The 20,846-nt window shown below is 48.9% G+C and overlaps 1 protein-coding gene across 3 annotated transcripts in view; it reads left to right on the top strand.

Annotated features, from left to right (window-relative positions):
* The window catches only part of TENT4B (terminal nucleotidyltransferase 4B), a 70,874-nt gene that overhangs the window by 35,946 nt on the left and 14,082 nt on the right, over positions 1-20,846 (top strand). For all 3 annotated transcript variants that reach the window (XM_040982737.1, XM_040982736.1, XM_040982735.1), the window contains one exon: positions 19,295-19,418. In XM_040982737.1, the coding sequence (XP_040838671.1) occupies positions 19,295-19,418 (124 nt within the window). The remainder of the gene's footprint in view (positions 1-19,294; positions 19,419-20,846) is intronic.

The raw sequence follows: 20,846 nt of genomic DNA, 5'->3' as shown, positions 1-20,846 counted from the left end.
ATTCAAATGATATCCAATCAGTTGTTCTCATACAGATGATATCCAGTCAGCTGTCCTTCAGTACTAGCAGCAGTGCTGGAATCCCATATGAGCACCAGCTCATATCCCATCTGTTCTGTTTCCAATCTAGCTCCCCATTAATGGCCTGGGAAAAGCAGTAGAAGGTGGGGCTCAAGTGTTTGGGCTCCCTGCAACCCACAAGGGAGACCTGATGAAGCTCTTAGTCCTGACTTCAACCTGACCAACCCCTGCCTGTTGGAACCATCAAGGGGATGAACTAGGGGATGGAAGATCCTTCTGTCTTTCTTCCTCTATAACTTTTGACTTTTAAGTAAAAATAAATAAACCTTTAGGGGGCCAAAAAAAAAAAAAAAGCATGTAAGCTTCATGCAGACAAAATGATAAGCCAATGAAGTTAAAAAGTAATGTTCTGGGACAGATGCCCTTTTCCTTGGATTGCTGCTGTCCGTGTGGGCATGGTGTGTGCGCCGTGGCTGGCCTGCAGGTGTCAACTCGGTTTCCTTCCTGCTCTTGCGTGCTGACAGCCGCAACATCCTGGAGGGCTGCTCTCTGCCTTCCCTTCCTGGCTTGTCTCCCTTAAACGTGTCTCAGACCTTAACAATTCCTGACTCTTGGCATGCACCACTTGCCATCCTGTTGCTTGACTTTGCTTGATGGTAAGAAGTGGGCAGTCCCTGGGCAGCGCTGTTCCCAGGGAGGCTCCAGCTGACTCAGAACAGCTAGTGGTCATGTCATCAGTAGCACTTTGACGTGGAGGGAAACAGAAGGGCTTCTGGAAAAAACCCTTGACCCGCGCAGGTCCGTGTGGAGCTCGTCTGAGATTTCTTGGTGTTGAGCAGCGCTGGCTCAGTTTCCTATTTTTCTCCCAACTTTAAGCAGGGATGATGAAGTTGCTGATTTCGGTTTGGCCTGTTCCCCCCACTGTTCAGGGTCCACCCCATGTGCTGCTCCTCCTGGTGACAGATCCGCTTGTGGAGAGTCCTCAGAGTTCATGGTGGTCCGTCTTTCTCATACTAACTCCAGCTTCACTTAACTGCCGCTTCCATTGAACTCAGACAAAATCAAAGCTTAAATTCTTAATCTTAGATACTGTCTTTATGTTTAAAAATAACTTTACTGCCAGAATTCTGTCAAGTTGGCATTTGCTAGATTCATTTTGTTTTATGTGGTTTACGTGACCCCAGAGGACCTTGTCTTCTCACTGGTAAATTCTCAACTCAGTTGTCCCTCTTTAAAATGTGAAACTTTGCCAGTTTGGGTTTGAAATGTTGGACGTGAGCTATGGCAAGATAAAGCTGTGAAGAGAGGACTTTCGGGTGCCTTTGATTAGAAATGTTTGGCTTGTTTCTGCTCAGATAACTTCTTCCCAGTGCTTTTAAGAGGGGTGCAGGGAAGAACCCCTCAAATCTACAGACAGGTCTAGGGCAAGTGGCTAAAACAGGAACTGAGGCCTTGGGCTGCCGCCTCACACTTAGCTGACTGTGTTCCAGCGTGGGATGCCCTTTAATAGTGTGAACGACCTATATATACCAGTCCAAATCAAACTGTTACCTGTCTTCAAATGACATGAAGTAGCACCCTGATTGAATACTAGGAAGTGATTCAATGTTTCCATTAAAAAGATAATGGTTTTCTAAATTTATGCCAAAGAGTAACCAGAATCCTATTATTAAGAAAGTGATAGTGGTAGGAGTTGTGACGCGTCAGGCTCAGTCACTGCTTAGGTGGCCTACATCCCCTGTCAGGATCCCTGGTTCAAGTCCCAGCTACTCTGCATTTCAGATCTTAGTGTGCTGAGGCACGTGAGAGCTAGTAGCTGATGGCTTAAATTCTAAGTCCCAGCCACCTGCATGGGCAGTCTGGGTTGAGTTTCTACCTTCAGCCTGGCCTCTGTCCCTGGCTGTTTGTGGGCTTTTATGGAGTGAATGGTGCCCAGTATGGTAGCCTAGTGGCTAAATCCTCACGCTGCATGCGCCAGCATCCCATATGGGCACTGGTTCTAATCCTGGCAGCCCAGCTTCCCAGCTAGCTCCCTGCTTGTAATCTGGGAAAGCAATTGAGGACAACCCACAGCCTTGGGACCCTGCACCTGTGTGGGAGACCCGGAAGAAGCTCCTGGCTTCTGGCTTTGGATCGGCGCAGCACCGGCCATTGAGGCCACTTGGGGAGTGAACCAGCAGATGGAAGATCTTCTTCTCTGTCTCTACTCCTCCCTGTACATCTTTTTTTTAAAGGATTGACAGAGGGATGAGAGACAAAGGCAGAGAGAGCTCTTCTCCATCAGTTTATTCCCTCCATGGCTGCAGTGGCCGGAGCTGGGCCAGGCCAGAGCCAGGCACAAGGAGCTTCCTCTGGGTCTCCTATGTGGTTACAAGGCTGAGGGACTGGTTGCTTTCCTCCGTTGCTTTCCCAGGCCTCAGAGAGCTGGATCAGAAGTGGAGCAGATGGAGCAGGGGATGACAGTGTTGTAGGTAGCGTATTAGGCTGAAGAGCTACCGTGTCAGCCGCATTATTTAAATGGATTACAGAGAGTGAGAGAGAGGGAGAGACGGATCTTCCATCTGTTTGTTCACTTCCCAGATTGCGTTAGTGGCTGGAGCTGGAGACCAGTTTAAAGCCAGGAGCTTCTCCTGGGTCTTCCACATGGGGTGGATATGTGGGTCCATGGACTTGGTCTTCTACTTCTTTCCCAGGCCATAAGCAGGGAGCTGGGTCACAAATGGAGTGGCTGGAGCTCTAACCATCAGCCATATGGGAAGCCGGTGTCATAGGCAGCAGCTTAACTTGCTATACCATAGCCAATATCGCTCTCTTTTTGTCTAAACTTTCTGTACATTTGGGTTTTTTTCTTTTGTTTTTTGCACATTTGATTTTAAAATAAGTAAGTAAATTTTTAAAAAGAGAAACTTTTTTTGATTGTATAAATTTTATTTTTGATAATTTTTACATATTTGACTAGGATACAAAGGGTCAAGGGCTAGAGGAAAGTGGATGAGACCATTGTTTTCACATTGTCTTTTTTCCTTCCTGTTTCTGGGGGAAAGAGGTAGATAAAGGGAAAAGGCCCACCAGCCTCCCACCCAGCCCAGGTCCCCGATGTAGGGGCATGCTCCCAGGGTCCTGCTCAAGTGGTTTTGATAGTTCAGCAGTTCTGTATTGCTGCCGAGCTTGCCACTCCAATCGTGATGAAATCTCTCCAGACTCCTCTAGCTGACAGTTCACCTTAGAGTCTCTGTTTGCCCAGGTGTTTGCTGCCAACTCTTGGCTGGCATAGTTGATTGATTTGTTTTGTCCTCTGTCCTTTTTTATGTACTGCCATATCCTCCATGTGCATCTGGATATGAACATAAAAACAGCATATTTATAAATGCCTTTTAAAATTGTGATACAATACACAAAACATAATTTGTCCCATTGTAGCCGTTCAAAATGTCCCGTTGAGTAGTCCCATTAAGTACAGTCACAAAGGGGCCACATGTGGTAGGGAGGGTTAAGTCACCACTCATCATGGCCACATTTCATATTGGCGTGCTGATTCAAGCCCTAGGCTTTGCACCCAGCTTTTTGCTAGTGTGCTTGGGAGGAAGTGGAGCCGTGGCCTGAGTAGTTGTGTTCCTGCGACTCTTGTAGGGACCAGGATCTAGTCCCTGGCCCCTGTCATTGGCTTTATTGCAGGCATTTGGGAAGTGAACCAGCTGGCAAATGATCCCACACTCTCCTCTGCTCTCTTCTGTCCCCCACCCCTTCTCCTTCCTTTCTCTCACTCCCCCCTTCTCTCCGTTGCTCTACTTCCAAATACATTAATAAAGATTTTAAAGGCACAACCGCAGTGTTATGAAACGGTTGCCATTTGTAGCTTTAGGACATTTCCGTACTCACTAAGCAGTCTTCAGTGACTGCTTTCTGTGGACGTTGAGCTCAGACCCTCTAGCATGTGGGGTGTCAGTATCTTAACCACTAGGTAAATGCCCACTCCACACGTGCTTTTTATTTCTTACATGGCCAGGCTGGCCGTTTTCAAATCTTTTCGTTCTGTTAGATTTTTATTAATAAATCCTCTTTTCTCTCTAATGATTTATTTGAAAGGCAGAGTGACAGAGAGAGGTCTTCCATCTGCTGGCTCACTCCCCCAAGTGGCTGCAACTCAGCCTGGGCAAGTCCCACAGTAGGCTGTCTGCAAGCTACTGGCCTCAAGGTGCTAACAGACTCAGCCCAGTCTGAGGGTCCCAGAACTGGGGTGGCGGAGCTCTGCGACTGCGGAGGGTTGCTCGGGTGAATCCGTTTCCTGTGCTGTGTGGCCCCTCTGGGGGAGAGGGCAGTGTCCCGCCAACACTGAGAAGTCCCAGCAAGGTCACCACTCACAGGCTCGCCTTGTGCAGACGCACTAAAACATCATGGTCTGCCAGTTCTTGAGGTAGTGAGTGCTCTGTGTAGCCGACTTGACACCGACAATTAACCACTCAGCTGGAAAAGTCGGGGCCAGGCCTGGGAAGCCATTTTACTCTTTTTTTTTTTTTTTTTACTGGTGTTTGATGTGTTGAAGTGAGGAGATGGATTTGTTTGTCAATGGTTTTCTGTGTCATCTGAGGGACATCAATGATCCCCTGTGAACAGTTGGAAATTCACTTGTGCCTTGTTGGCGGTACAGGATGCTTGTGGGTGCCTGAGTCACAGTTGAACGCTGTGCAGGTTGAGTGCTTTGTCCTGGCATGGCTCCTCTGGGGCACAGCTCTGAGGAGGCGTGGAGGGCACTGCCACCTTGCTGGAGCTTTCCAAGCCCAGCCCCGGATTCAGTAACAGAATAGAAACTGAAAGCAGGGGTGGGAGGAAGTCACAGTGACAGAAAAAGCCAATAGAGGAGCCCGAGTTCAGGTTCCGGGGTGGGTAACTACAGCCCTGTGTTATGAAAACACAAGGACTTGTAGCTTCGTCCAGTGTTATAGAATTTTTTAAAAGATTTAGTTTATTTTTATTGAAAGGCAGATATACAGAGAAGAGGACAGACGGAGAGGAAGATCTTCCGTCTGCTGACTCATTCCCCAAGTGGCTGCAACTCTGAAGGCAGGAGCCAGGAGCCTCGAGCCTCTTCCGGGTCTTCCACGTGGGTACAGGGTCTCAAGGCTTTGGGCTTTCCCAGACCTCAAGCAGGGAGCTGGCTGGGAAGCCGGGCTGCCGGGATTAGAACCGGCACCCATATGGGGTCCAGGCACGTGCAAGGCAAGGACTTTAGCAGCTAGGCTACCAGATATTTATTTGTTTGAAAGGCAGAATTAGAGAGATCTTGATTCTACTCTCCCACATGGCTCACAATCTTTCTGCCATCCTCCCCCCTCTCTGGCAAGTGGCCATCATGGACAGGACTGAGCCAAAATAAATACAGCAACGCAGGACTCTGGTGTTCCATTCAGATCTCACAAGAGAGGGTACTGGGGCCCAAGGCCTGGGGTCGTCTGCTAATGCTTCGTGGGGAGCTGGATTGAAAGTGAAGAGGCTGGTACTCAAATTGGTACCCATATGGGATACTCATCACATGTGGTAGCTTAACCCACTATGTCACAATGCTTGCCCCGACATAGCATGTTTTTTTTTAAAAAAAAATATTTATCTTATTTGAAAAGCAGACTGACGGAGGTATTCCAAGTGTGCGGATTCATTTACCAAAAGCCTGCAGTAACTAGGGTTAGGCGAGTAACTAGGAGCCAGGAGCTCCACCTGAGGCTCCCACAAGGGGAGCACAACGTGGACTATTATCTGATGTCTTCCAGACTCATTAGCAGTTTAGTGAAATGAAACAATGCCGCCACTGCTGCATGGCGTGTCTTTGGAATCGGCATCCCATATGGGTGCTAGTTTGAGTCCTGACTGCTCCACTTCCCATCCAGCTCCCTGCTGACGTCCCTGGGAGAGCAGTAGAGTTTTGGGTCCCTGCATCCACATGGGAGACCTGGAACAGGTTCTTGGCTTTAGATCACCCAGCTTCAGGCATGTGGCCATTGTGGTTTGGGGACATGAATAAACAGATGAAAGGATCTCTCTGTGTCTCTCCCCCTTTCTCTCCCTGTCTGCACCTGTTCCTCTCTCCCTGTAACTCTGTGTTTCAAATAATAATGTCCCCTCATGATAAAAACTGACCAAATTAGGCACAGAAAGAATGTATGTTAAGGTAATAAAGGCATGGCCTAGCAGCTAAAGTCCTCGCCTTGAACACGCCAGGATCCCATATGGGCACCAGTTCTAATCCCGGCAGCTCCACTTCCCGTCCAGCTCCCTGCTTGTGGCCTGGGAAAGCAGTCGAGGATGGCCCAAAGCTTTGGGACCCTGCACCCTCGTGGGATACCTGGAGGAGGTTCCTGGCTCCCAGCTTCAGATCGGCATAGCATCAGCTGTTGCGCTCACTTGGGGAATGAATCATCGGACGGAAGATCTTTCTCTCTGTCTCTCCTCCTCTCTGTATATCTGACTTTCCAATAAATAAATAAATCTTAAAAAAAAAAAAAAGATAATAAAACCCGTATGTAACACCAGCAGGTGATATTATCATGAATGGGGAAGAGCTGAAGGCTTTCTAAGATCTGGGACAAGATAGGGGTGCCAACTTTGAGCAGCTTTGTTGTTGTTCAGCGAAGTGCTGGAAGTCCTTCCTAGCCAGAGCACTTAGTCAAGTGAAGGGATTAAAGGGCGTGCATGTTGGAAAGGAGGAAGTCAGATTGTCGCTCTGTATGGATGGCATGGTCTCATGTAGCGGAAACCCCGGTGATGCCACCAAAGAACCGTTGGAGCTAATAAAGCCAGCAGAGTGGCCAGAGCTTGGGAACCAGTAGTAAATCATCTAAAGAAGGCATCAGGAAGCAATCCCATCTCCAGAAGCTACAAAATCAGTAAGCCCCTAGCCATAAATTTAACCGGAGGCTTTACAGTGAAATTTAATAGGTCAGGAAAGAAAGAAATTACGACACCAACTGCAAGAATCAGTATAATTAAAATCTGTGGACTGCAAGAAATTTATGGTTTTAAATGCAGTCCCTATGAGGATTCCAATGATTTATTTTTTTAAAGATTTATTTTATTTTTATTGGAAATTCAGATATACAGAGAGAAAGATCCTCCTTCTGTTGATTCATTCCCCAAGTGGCCGCAACAGCCAGAGCTGAGCCATCCAAAGCCAGGAACCTCTTTTGGGTCTCCCACACAAGTGCAGGGTCCCAAGGCTTTGGACCATCCTCGACTGCTTTCCCACGCCATAAACAGGGAGCTGGATGGGAAGCTGAGCAGCTGGGACATGAACCAGTGCCCAAACGGGATGCTGGCACTTGGAAGTAGAGAATTAGCTAGTTGAGCCACTGCACTGGCCCCAATGTATGTTCTTAAGCACCTTTGCCAGACATCAGCTGGTTGTAGCTGTATTTATTTCCATGATCTCTGCTATTCTGATCTGTGGATTCTTTTGTTTTTGTATGATTTATTCACTTCTATTTGGAAATCATAGCTTAAGAAAGAGAGAGGTCTTCCAGCTGCTGACTCATTCCTCCAGGTGGCTGCAACAGCCGGGGCGGGGCCAGGCCAGAACTGGGACTTAAGAGTCTCTTTCAGATCTCCCATGTTGGGTGGCAAGAACCCAGACAGCTGGACTATTCCCTCCTGTTTTCCCGGGCATAGTAGCAGGGAGCTGGCTTGCACGTGGAACAGTCAGGACTCGAACTGACACCCATATGGGATGCTGGCTTAACTCACTAGGCTGCAGCATTGGCAACTATGAATCTGCTTTGTGCCAATACCATGCTGTTTGAATAACAACAGCTTTGTAATGCATTTTAAAGTTGGGTAGCATCAAGGCCTCCTGCTTTGTTCCTCTTGGTAGAAACTGCTTAAGTTAATCAGGATCTTCTGTGATTGTATACAAATTTCAGCAATGTTTTCTTTAGCACTTTAAAAAATATCATTGGCAGGCTCGGCATGGTAGCCCAGTGGCTAAAGTCCTTGCGCTGCATGCACCAGGATCCCATAGTCTGACTTTCCAAAGAAAATAAATAAAGCTTTTAAATATAAAAAAGAGGGCCCAGTGCTATAGCATAGTGGCTAAAGTCCTCGCCTTGAACACGCCGGGATCCCATATGGGTGCTGGTTCTAATCCTGGTAGCTCTACTTCCCATCTAGCTCCCTGCTTGTGGCCTGGGAAAGCAGTGGAGGACGGCCCAAAGCCTTGGGACCCTGTACCCACATGGGAGACCTGGAGGAGCTCCTGGATCCTAGCTTCTGATTGGTTCAGCTCCAGCCAATGTGGTCACTTGGAGAGTGAACCATTGGACGGAAGATCTTCCTCTCTGTGTATCTGCCTTTCCAATAAAAATTAATAAATCTCAAAAAAAAAGAGAGCATATTTTGGGGGGAAAGGTAGTTTCTTTAATAAGTAGTGCTGCCAAAATCGGGCATCCACATACTGAAGAATGCGACTAGACTTGTTACTCAGCACATACAAAAGCCAACTCAGAATGGCTTAAGATGCTCAACCCTTTACTATCACTAGCTTCACACTTCATGTTTAAGTTCCGCCTACTGTGATACCTTCTGTTTGATAAATGTGTAATGGTGTGTGTGTGCTACAGTAGCGTCCTAGAGTAGTGTCAGAATTCCTCCTGTCCTGGAAATCCTGTCTCCTCTGCTTCCAGCCCTCTGACAACCAACGATGCTTCTGTCGTGTCTAGAACGTTGGCTTTTCCAGAATGTCACATAGTTGCAGCCGTACAATATGCAAATTTGTCCTGTTGGCATCTTACTCAGCCGTCAGCACCTCAGATTCCTCCCGGCTTGCTGTGGCTTACATAGCCTATTGCTCTACACTGCCGAGTAATACTCGGTGGAGTATTCTGTTTCCCTACTGAAGGACATCTCGTTTGCTTCCAGGTTTTAGCAGTTCTGCGTAAAACTGTTACAAGTCTCCATGTGCAGGTTTTTGTGAGGACACAGTTTTAATCCTTTTGGGTGAATAGCAAGGCGCACTGTTGCTGAGTTGTGTGTATGCTAAGAGTGTGTTTGGTTTGGCAAGCAACAGCCAAGCTGTCTAACGAAGTGGTTGCACCCTCTGCATCCCCCAGCAGCAGGTGCTTGTTGCCGTACATCCTCCTCAGCGTTTGGTGTTTCCCTGTTTTGGAGTTTTGCCATTTTAATAGGTGTGAAGTAGAATCTCACTGTTTTAATTTGCAGCTCCCCAGTAAAATATGATGTAGGCATCTTTTTTTTTTTTAAGATTTATTTGTTTTTATTGGAAAGGCAGATATAGAGAGAGGAGATGAGACAGAGAGGAAGATGTTCCATCCAATGGTTTACTCCCCAAGTGAGCGCAATGGCCGGTGCTACGCCAATCAGAAGCCAGGAACCTCTTCCAGGTCTCTCATGCGGGTGCAGGGTCCCAAGGCTTTGGGCCGTCCTCCACTGCTTTCCCAGGCCACAAGCAGGGAGCTGGACGGGAAGTAGAGCTGCCAGGATTAAAATCGGTGCCCATATGGGATCCTGGCGCGTTCAAGGTGAGGACTTTAGCTGCTAGGCCACCGCATCGGGCCCTTACCTCCACTTTTAATTCTAGAATTGGGCATCAAGTAGAATAAGTTAATGTTCCTTGTAATCTTTTTCTCTCAATCCATGGCTTAATAGAATTTTCTGTCTGCGTTTAAAAAAAAAAAAGTCTTTTGCAACAACCAGAAAAGGATGAATTTAAAAGCAAAGTCTGCAGATTCGTGGCCTGGCGTCTGGGTCAGACCTGCACACATTGATGCTTTTCTGTACTCGTTTGTTTTGTGTGTTGGTTCTTATTTCTTAATAATTAGTGGTAGCTGATGTTTATTGAGGCTTTATTTTGTGCTAAGCAAATAGTCAGCCCTGTGCCAAGCCGTTCACATCCTTGCTTAATTCCTACAAAATTTCTGCAAAGCGAGTGTTGTTGTTGGCCCTTTTGGGAAACGGGCTTGCAGAGCTAACACTTGCCCAGGCTGTCCAATCAGTGATGATGCTGAGGTCCCATTCCAGCTCATGATCCCTAAACTACTGTGGTAATTCCGGTACATTTGTTGAAATGAATTGAAAGAGAAATAATTCAGTGGTCCAGTAAACATGGGGAAAATTGTCAACTCACTCCCGAATCCAGGCACGGAAGCTGTGGTGCAGAGGCTGTAAGGATCCTTGGCGGTGCCGTGGGCAGACGCATCCATGTCCTTTCTGTAACGGATTGTTCACGCTCTTTCTCCCAGGGATTCCACTTCTCCTAAGGACGCATTCTGAGAGAATGATTAGAATTGATTCCAGGTTTCTGTGCAGAAACAAACATTGTAATTGTTCATGGTGAAAAATGGAAAGTGACCGAAATGCTCAGCAGTAAGGGATTGTGGTCTGATGGCAGGTGCCTGTATGCCAGATGATGCGTAGTACTGAAAGGGCCACTGTGCTGTTCTCCTGACTCGAATGGCATCGGGCGGTCTCTATCAGATATTTGTTCTGGAGTCACCTGTGGTGTGGTAATCTTTGTGTTTTCCAGTTGTAAAGAAGGGTATCATGGTTTTGAAGACATTGGGGCTGATGTCGGGACATAGAAGTAAAGCCATCACCTGCGACACTCACCACGGTCCCCTGTGGGAGCTGGTTCTTTTGTTCCTGCTACTCGGTTACCATCCAGCTCCCTGCCATAGGCCTGAGGAAAGCAGTGGAAGATGACCCAGTGTTTGGGCTTCTGCTAGCCACGGGGGAGACCCTGATGAAGCCCCAGGCTCCTGGCTTCAGCCTGGCCAGCACTGACTGTTGCAGCCAACTGAGGAGTGAGCCTGAAGATGGGAGAGCTCTCTCTCTTCCTTACTCTAAACTTTCAAATAAATAAGTCTTAAAAGCAATATGTTCATTTGAGATCCAGGCAGAGAGAAAGTCAGTCTGACTTTGCATATTGTTTTGTTTTGTTTTGTTTTCTTCTCATATTTTTAAATGCATGTATAAATGATACTTTATGAATCGATGTTATAGCCTTAAACACAACAATGAAGTACAGACGTGCTGAGCCCTCAGTAAGTTTCTAATGATTTATTTATCTGAAAGAGTTACAGAGAGAAAGACATGGGATGGTGGGGGTGGGAGAGGGAAGAAGGAAGTAAGGGAGGAGGGGATAGAGAGAGAGAGAGAGAGAGAGAGAGAGAGAGAGCTTTCATGGGTCACTCCCCCAGGTGGCCACATAGCCAGGGCTGGGCTGGGCCATCTTCTGGTGCTTTTCAAAGGCCGTTAGCAGGAAGGTGGATTGGAAGTGGAGCAGCTGAGACTCAAACAGGCTCCCTTACAGCATGCTAACATTACAGGCAGTGGTTTTAGCTGCTACACCATAATGCTGGCTCCTAGCTTTCATAATTCTGAGAGCAATTATTATTCTCTACCTGTTTTGTCTTGTCTTGGTGTAGGGCTAGTGACTTCACTTTCAAGGGTCCTGTATGTGAAAATCCCAATGTCCAAAACTTATCTGAGGTGCCTATCTGCTCATAAGTAATTTATATTAAGCTAAGGCAAGCTCCCAATATACATATTCAAAAATATTTTGACTATATTCTAACTATATTCTAAACAGTGATTGCCTTAAACAATGGGAAGAAGACTAACTTGGAGAAAGGCTTTCTCAGTCAGCTTTCTTCTATAGCATCTAGATCTCTGGGCAAGGCCTGAAGGAAGACAGATGGTTTCCATCTCCTCCACAGGGGGAGGGGAAGAGGAGGGGCAGAGAAGGAACAGACGAAAAGCATCCTTCTGGAACACTGGCCTGAGCAGACGGAGCAACAGGTGGCGGTGTTGGGAAGGAATGCTCTCGTTTCTAGGAGGGCAAGTGCCAGTACCTCTTTAAAGGAGGAGGAACATAGGACACAGGGCCAGGTGTCCCTTCTCTGCACTTGACTCCGACATCGTCATCATCGAGGAGGGGTTAGCATAGCAGATAGGACATTCCTGAAGCCTGAGTAACCATTTGTGCACGCTTGGAGCATTCACAAAAGTGGGACGCGAGAGCTCCGTCTTTGCCGTATTAAGTAATCTTTCATCATGGAGGTGAGAAGAAGTTTATTGTCTGCAGAAGCGGGCGATGGGCCTTGCACTGGCGATCCTTCCATTTAGTGAGCCGCCGCTTGCTTCACTTGTCCCCGATCCTTCCTGGCTCTGTTAGAACACAGGACACATTGTGTGTACGTTCAGATATGAAGCTATTAGGGCATTCCATTCTTGAAATACTTGCAAAGCTTGGCTTTTTCAAACATTGCTTACTGGTGCTGGTACAATGGTGTAACAGGCTAATCCTTCGCTTCTGGTGCCGGCATCCCATATGGGCACGGGTTTGAGACTTGGCTGTTCTACTTCAATCCAGCTCCTGCTTATGGCCTGAGAAAGTAGTGGAGGATGGCCCAAATCCTTGTGAGCTTGCACCCATGTGGGAGACCCAGAAGGAAGTTCCTGGTTCCTGGCTTTGGTTCGGCTCAGTTCTAACTGTTGCAGTCATTTGAGGAGCAAACCAGCAGGTGCAAGAACTCTTTCTATATATAATTTATTTCAAGTAAAAAATAAATCTTTAAAAACATTACATGCTGGTTATGGGTAGTCTGAATCTGGGCACACAGTGTGTGTGTGGGGGTGGGGGTGGGGTTGTAATTGCAGGTGACCTGTGGAGCGTGATGCTCTGAGAGACACTTAGTAGGCTTTGAACCCACAGGATCTCAGGGGTCTCGCCAGGAGAGGAAGATCAAGGATGTTCCGTGCTTGGGTCTGCCTGTGCAGGCCGTTCTAGAACAGGAAGAAGAGGGCTGAGCCAGGGAGCAGCTGTGACTCATTACAGAAAGTGACCCCCAACAAGCGGTGGGACCCAGGTGGGCACTTGGAGAGGGACTAGAGAAGGGAGGGTGGCAAGGACACAGTTGGGTGGCCTTGACCCTGAGTAGTGGCAAGGAAGGTGCAGGGACAAGGTCTGATGAGGAGGCATTTGTTTGTGTTTTTGCAGAAGGATTGGAGGTGCAATAGCCCTCAGGATGAGGAGGAAGGGTGATCCAGGGCTGGTTCTGCAATGTTGTGTGGAAGCAGTGACTCTGGAGGAAGATGGGCGAGAACGGTGAAGTGTCTGGGCTATGCTGGTTTGCTGTAATGACTTGGGCTGCTGTGTGCGTGGCAGCCGCTTGTTAAAACGCTGCATTCTGCCCTGCTGTCTCCTGAAGGTGTTGCTCAGATTGGGCAGCTATCACCCCTGGCTGCCTTGCTTGCTTTTCCTGGTAGCCGTGTGCCTTTGAGAAAAGTCCAGCGTACAGTGCACTATAGATCCGTGTTGCCCCAAAGCCAGGGCTGCCAGAGTCTTACGTTAGGCCAGAAGTGTGAATGGTATGTGCCTACCTCTGAGGATTTGAGTCTGTAGCAGGGATAGCCCCCTGCCAGCAGAAGCCCCCTGCACACACTGCAAAGGCATTCTGCAGTGCGGCAGCATGTGGCGGTGTGAGTGCTGTCCCCTGCGCCCGAGCCTGTGCACCCTGTGTGGCCAGGTGTCAGGGCTGCCTGCTGGCCTCCTGCTGGCTCAGGTTCCCTGGTTGTAAGGTGTGTAACATTTTGGTTTGTAAGGCTAGATTCTTTGAGTGTATTAAAAGGTTCTATAAGACCCGGTGTAGTGGCCCAGATAACTAAATCCTTGCCTTACACACAAGCAAGATCCCATATGGGTGCTGGTTTATGTCCTGGCTGCTCCACTTCCCTTCAAGCTCCCTAGTTGTGGCCTTGGAAAGCAGTGGAGGATGACCCAAAATCTTGGGACCCTGCACCCACATGGGAAACCTGGAGGAGGCTCCTGGTTCCTGGTTTTGGATCGGCTCAGCTCCATCTGTTGAGGCCGTCAGGGAGTGAACCAGCAGATGGAAGATCTTTCTCTCTGTATCTTCTTCTCTTTGAAAATCTGCCTTTCCAATAAAAATAAATAAATAATTTAAAGAGATCCTTAAAAATATGTCTCTACAGTGAGGCAGGTCCTGTGCAGTGATGAGTTAATCTGCTTGACGTGCCCACGTGCCAGATTGGAGTATCTGGTTTGATCGAGCTCTTGTTGATGTGCCTCAGAGGCAGCAGAGGATGTCCCAAGCACTTTGGTTACCTCCACCCACCTGGGCGACCAGGGTGGAGCTGCTGGCTGACTGCAGCTCAGCCAGTGCTGGCTATTGCAGGCATTTTGGAAGTTCAGTCTCTGCTCACCCACCCACCTCCTGCTCCATTCTCTGCCTTTCAAATAAATACATCTGTGAAAAAAGTAAATCATTATGGTAGTTCTCGGTAGCATCTTTAGAAGGTAGACTAGGTGGCTGTTTTAATAACTCATTCCTTTCCCCGCAGATCTCCTCTTGGGTTTAATCATGGTTAACAGAATGGGATGCAGGCTTTGTACTTCTCAGGGTAGGGCTAGTATTTGTGTGGCCACCAAAATGTATGTGTCTTTTACATGGGGAAATGCCAATGTATTTCTACGACTATAATCTCACCATTCAGTAATCTCTATTAGAAAAGCAGAAAAATAAAAGTGTGGGATAAGATACAAATTAGGGTCTCTACACAGGCTCTCCTGCAGGTCCCTTGGCTGGGCAGCAGAGGCACACCTGGTGCTCTCCGAGTGTGCTGTTGTTTCTATGATGCCCACAGAAGGACTCCTACCGAACGCATTGTTCATGTTTAACGTTTTAAACATAACCTTGCCTCTTTGTCAGTTTATATAGCTTTGCATGCTTTGTGATGCGTTCTGGGTGATAAAAGGCAGATCCATGTGTGTGCGATTCCTGAATCGGGTCCCATCCATGGGCACTGTCGGTGTGTGTGTGTGTGTGTGTTCCCTGCGTTGTGTCCCATCGTAGGCATGGATGGCGTGTGTGTGTGTGTGTGTGTGTGTGTGTGTGTGTGTGTGTGTACGCTCCTTGCGGTTGTGTCCCGTCGTGGGCATTGGCGACTTTCTCAATGTTTGTATCTGACGATACTGAGCATCCTCTGTCAGAGATCCCTTAATCCTCATGGAGATCTTTGTGGAAGGTGAGAATATTATTTATTTATTTGAAAGGCAGTTGCAGAGATCGGTAGATATATTAGTACATAGATAGTCTTCCATCCAACAGTTCATTCTCCAAATGCCCAAACAGCGAGGAATGTTTCATCTGGATTTGCCATGTGCGTGCCTGGGGGAGGAGCAGGTGGGCTGTCCTCTGCTCCCTTCCCCGGCACATTGTCTGGGAGCTGGATCACTGGTGGAACCAGGACTCCTGTGGGGAGCAGCCGATGTCTCAGGTGGCGGCTTAAGACACTGCACAACAACACCAGCCCCAAGATGGGGAGGGTTAAGAACTATTTATGTCAGTATTATTTATTAGTCCACCCCCACTGGAGAGGTGGTGCTCCCTACACTGTGAGCTCCTTAAGACAATGCACAGGATCATAATCACGTGTCTATTTATAATGAGGCCGGAGCCTCTGCCTACAGTGCTGGCATCCCCTATGGGTGTCAGTTTGAGTCCTGGCTGCTTCAGTTGCAACCCAGCTCCCTGCCAGTGTACTGGAAAAGCAGTGAAAGATGGCCCAAGTTTTTGGGCCCCTGCACCCACATGAGTATCCAGAAAAAGAAGCTCCAGGCTCCTGGCTTCAGACCAGCCTAGTTGTGACCATTTGGAGAGTGAACTAGTGGATGGAAGATCTCTGTAATTCTGCCTTTCAAATAAAAAAGAACTTTTTTAAAAAAAAGTCCTCCTAGGGTGAATGTTTCTGGTAGTTACTGAATGGGATTCTGTCAGCACCTCCAAGTTGGTCGTAAGGGGGAGAGGGTTAGAAGCCATGGCTGCTGTGGGGTCTCACAGGATGTGTGTCACATGGGGCAGGGATCTCTTGCTCCCTGCAGCTGGTGCTGCTGCTGGGGACAGAGCTGAGCAGGGCCTGCATCCCACCGGCCTTGGCCTGCTGGTGTGGCCTCTGAGGGTAGGGGCGCTCCTGAGTAGCTCGCATGCACCCCAAAGGCAGCCCAGCCAGAAGAGGGCAGAATGCACTTCTGCCTCTCGGACCAGGGACACCTCGCTGCCACTGTGTCTCTGGTAGTCGGTAGTCGAGTGTCTGCACAGCAGGAGTAATGTTTTCTCGTGTCCCTATTTTCTCCTAAATCAGCTGAGCTAGACCTTTTTCTAATGTTTAAAAAAAAAATTGTGTGTTTGTTACTGAGAGTGATTTATGACCAGCAAATTAAGTTTCTCTTTCAGCATACTTTACAGTTCTATGCTGACACTTATTTCATCACACTGCTTTGGTATTGCTTTCCTTTATAAATGGGGAACTTGTCTGTTTTTCTTTTTGTTTTTTCAGATTTGTTTATTTGAAGAAGTGATACAGACAGGGAGAGATATGTTTCATTACCTGGTTCCCCAAGTGTCTACAACAGCCAGGGCTTGGCCAGGCTGAAGCCAAGGGCCCAGAACTTCATGCTGGGCTCCCACACGAATGCCAGGGACCCACATACCTGGGCCATCTTCTGCTGTCCGAGGCATATTAGTAGGGAGCTGGGTCAGAAGGGAAGCAACAGAGACATTCAACATATTGCCTGTCCAGCACCAACTTGTGTCTTCATGTTCACTGCTCTAAAATCTCGGTACTCTGATAGAGGGTGCTTGTGTGGGAAAACCAGACTGTGTCTCTTCCTGTACCTCACAACCCAAAATGCCTCTGACCAAGCTAGTGTGGGAGGTGTGTGGGGACACCATCCTGGCGTCCTGTGGTGACGCTCGCTGCTGCAGTTGGCCAAGAGCCTGGCCACTGAGCTCCCCACTTCCGATGCCGCGCCCTCGCAAGTCCAGGTGTTGGCCATACTGGCGGTGGGGATCGGTACGCACCCTTCCTGGGGCTTAGTTAATTTTCTAGAGAGACTTGGAGAACACAGGGTAACACTTGGTGTTTCTTGATTGACCATAGAAGATATATCATTTTTAAAGGTTGTATTTATTTTTATTTGAAAGAGATAGGGGGAGAGACAGAGGTCTTGCATCAGCAGGTTTACTCCCCAGATGGCTGGAGCTGAGATGCTCCAAAATCATGAGATAGGAGCTTCTTCTGGGAATCCCACATGGGTTCAGGGACCCATGGGCACCTGGGCCATTTTCTGCTACTTTTTCCAAGGAACAGAATCAAAATTGAAACAGCCAGGACTTGAACCAGTGGCCACGTGGGATGCTGGCACCATTGACATGCTATACTGCTGCTCCGACCCTGTGAAAGATATTTCTGAAAGATACAGATATATAGCTGAAACAGTGTGTAGAGCGAGGTCTGGGAGGGTCCCTGCGTGCCTCGCTCTTGGCCATATATGTGCTGTCATCCAGTTTCTGAAGCTCCACCTGTTTGACCATCTGTAGCTCCTGGAAGAGGGTGTGAGCACAATTGATTCTGTCGCTGACCACTGGTAATCCGTCCAGCCTTGACCCCTCTGCCTGGTGAGGATGGAGCTGGAAGTCCTATCTGTAGCCAGGGCCTGGTCTTTCTCCCCATCCTGCAAGTCATGAGGCATCTCAACTGCAGCTACAAAGTCATTACTTTGAGACTCCAAGGATTGTAGAAGCTGTGTGCCAGGGCACAAGACCACAGGCAACAAATCTCAAGGCATCCCAGCACAATTGTTAGGTCCTGCCCACGTGCAGGGCATGCAGGGCTGTCCTTTCAGATGTCACCTGAGAACCCACAAGGCTGGGGATGGTGGTGTCCGGGGCCTACTGGTCAATTAAACCCAGGGCAAACAGGTAGAATGTTGTTGCAGATCACTCCTTAGCCTGGGGTTTGAAACTAAAGGCCATGTTGGAATGTGTTGAGCGTGCTGAGGCGGAAGCATGTGGTCACTTGTTCCTGGGGACACAGCTGTCCTTGGACCCTGCCCCAGCCTGTACTTGAGGATGTTTTGATTCTCGGTCCAGAATAAAAACATCCAAAGAGACAGAAATTTGATTGCTTTATTGGTCACATTTTAAAAGTCATTCAGTTTCCATGGAGCAAGCATTATCACCCATAGGTATTGGGACATGAAGCTTTCTTTTTCCCCCTTTCCTCAAAAATCGTTTTTGGCCTGCTGGTGTTTCCAGCTCCTGTGTTAGTCCCTGTGTGGGCAGTGTAGATGCTGGCACACTTCCTCCTCCTGGAGTGCTGTCTTGCCTCCTCCTTTTCCCAGGGCACTTGGCACCCCCTGGTGGGAGGTCCTGCACTTGGCCTCCTGGTTTGCCCTTGAGACCCTGAGCTCCCCCCAGCTCTCCAGCACTTGTCTTCCCGTCCCTTGCCACTTCCCCTGCTTGCTCCTCTTGCTACCCTCAGCCTCCTCACACCGGCTCCGTTCCTCTCCTTGTGTAGCCTCCCCCCCGGCCTTCCTTCTGACCACTTGATTCCTCTGGGCCTCAGCCCTCAAAGGCAGCCTTCGTCTTTCCCTCAGTGCTGGTGAGGCCCCGGAGCCTACTGTAACACACACACACGCCCTTGCATACATGCGCACAGCCACCATCCCCAAGGTCAGGCCTTCATCCATCCTGCAAGCCCAATGATTTATGACCCCTGCTCTTTGCATCCAGCCTTGTCCCCGGGCTGCTGTGCTGTTTGCACAGTTGCCAGTTTCATTGCTTTAAAATGCTGTCTTTATGAAGGGATGCTCTTCTCAGTCCCTCTAGAATAGTGTTTAAGCAGCCTCCTGCCGCCCAGGGGAGAGCTTGAATTTCCCAGCGTAGTGCAGCGTTCCGAGCCTGTGTCCTCTGGGGCCTACCTCTTCTCCGGGTTCGTTTCCCACCAGCCACCCACACAGACAGATCGTGCGTCTAGCTCCCTGGCAGTTCCCTGGGAGCCTCCAGCGTCATCGTGGAACCTCTGTCTGCCAGCCTTGTTGGAGCCGTGCTGCTGTTCACGCGGCACTGAGCTCAGCTTGCGCAGAGGGCCTGCTTGCGTCCCTGGAGTCCATGTCTTCAGTGTGGTGTCTGCTGGCTGGGTGCTTATGTGGAACAGGCCAGGGCCTGTCGTTACACAGAGAAATACTACCAGCACCCCGCATGTGTTCTGCCAAGGGAGTTGTTTGTTTTTTCTATTAGATTCCATTGATTCTCATTTTAGCCAGAGATAGAACATGAAAAGTAAGGTCTCTGAACATAGGATCATGTGCTGAATTACCTAGTCAGACTTCATTACACAAGACCAGTTAAGACCGTGACTTCCCATCCGGTGGTCCTGCTGACAGTGACTTCTTGCCTTTGTCCTGCAGTCTGCATGAGGAAATCAGTGATTTTTATGAGTACATGTCTCCAAGACCCGAGGAGGAGAAGATGCGCATGGAGGTGGTGAACAGGATTGAGAGTGTGATCAAGGAGCTGTGGCCGAGTGCTGACGTGAGTACCTGCTGGGCGCCGGGCCCCGTCCTCATCCACATGGAGGGCTTGCCTCTTGGGGGCCTCCCTTGCCGGTGTGGCTACTTCTGTTTGAAAAGCCAATTTATTTGAGACGCAGAGACATGGAAGGCACTCCCACCTGCTGGCTTACTCCTCAGATTCCTGCAGCAGCTGGGGCTGGACCAGGGCGAGGCAGGCAGCTGACACAGCCACTTCAGATCGCGACTTGGAGCCATGAGCACTGCTCTGGGCCTGCACCGGCAGGAGGCTGGAGCCAGGGCCAGGGGTCAGTGTGGACCCGGCGTGGGGTCCAGACACCTCTGCTGCTGAGCTCAGGCGTGCTGCCTGTCTGCTGGACGAGTGACAGGCAGGTGGTCTTCTGCAGTCTCGCGAAGCCAGGGCTTCCTGGCTATTTTCATTGGATTAGATCAGTCAAAACTTTTTTTTTTTCCTCCATCAGTACTGAATAGCAATTACTAATGGCAAACCGTATTTAGGAATCATTAGTGTAAAGACCAATCAGACCTCATTGCCACGGTCTCTTAATTAGATGTGATGTAGCACGACCACCTGCTTTTTGGTCGTTGGTGACCCAGTGGAGGCTCTGTGCCCCACGTTGGGTTGCTTGGGCAGGTGGCTGGCCCTGGCTTGCTTCCTCTCGGCTTCATGCTGACCCTGGTGCTTGACCCCGACTTTGGCCCATTCCAGGAAGTCATGTGTTAGAACCCAGGGCGTTGTGGTCTGTAGCTCTGCGGACTCTGTCCCGGGCTGGCAGCATCCAGCTGTCACTCTTCATGTCTCCCTTCTGCCCTGGACTATGGGGAGGGGGGAAGACGCTGGTGTCTGGCAGGGGGTGCTAAAAGGAGATCTCCCGACTCTTGGTTGGGGAGGGCAGTGCTCTGATCCCCAGGAGCTCTGGCGAGCTGGGAACACTGCTGGCATTTGGGTTCACAGCCCTGAGGCAGAAGGGCCCCATCTCACCCAGGGATCACCTTCTCAGGCAACCTTTTTTTTTTTTTTTTTTTTTTTTTGGTAAACACTTGAGGACCACAAGGCCGTGGATAAGTCCTGGGGTCCGTTCTGCCTGTGAGGTTGGGCCTTTCCCACTGTCATGGTTCTCCATGGGCTGGAATGGCTCAGGTCCTGGCTTGGTGGCGCACAACATGGTGGGGTGATAACAGTGCCGTATGCTGGTCACGTAGTCAGACCTTCATTTGATCCTGCTCAGAGACAAAAGTTAAGGATCTAAGATCCTGTCTGAATTGTAAGAGAACAGTAGTCTCCTCAGTTGGACTTGTCCAGGTTTTGTGCTTTGGTCTGTGTCTCATGTTTGTGTCAGATCCATTTCAATAGCATTCTCAACATCAACCTGTGACTTCATGAAAGCCTGGTGCCAGTGAAAATGTTCTTGCAGTACCAAGAAAGGCC

The sequence above is a fragment of the Ochotona curzoniae genome, unplaced genomic scaffold (genome assembly GCF_017591425.1).
Source record: "Ochotona curzoniae isolate NIBS_2020 unplaced genomic scaffold, NIBS_Ocur_1.0 contig_3622, whole genome shotgun sequence".
In the NCBI taxonomy this organism is placed as follows: Eukaryota; Metazoa; Chordata; class Mammalia; order Lagomorpha; family Ochotonidae; genus Ochotona; species Ochotona curzoniae.
This window is presented reverse-complemented; position numbering and strand designations above follow the sequence as displayed.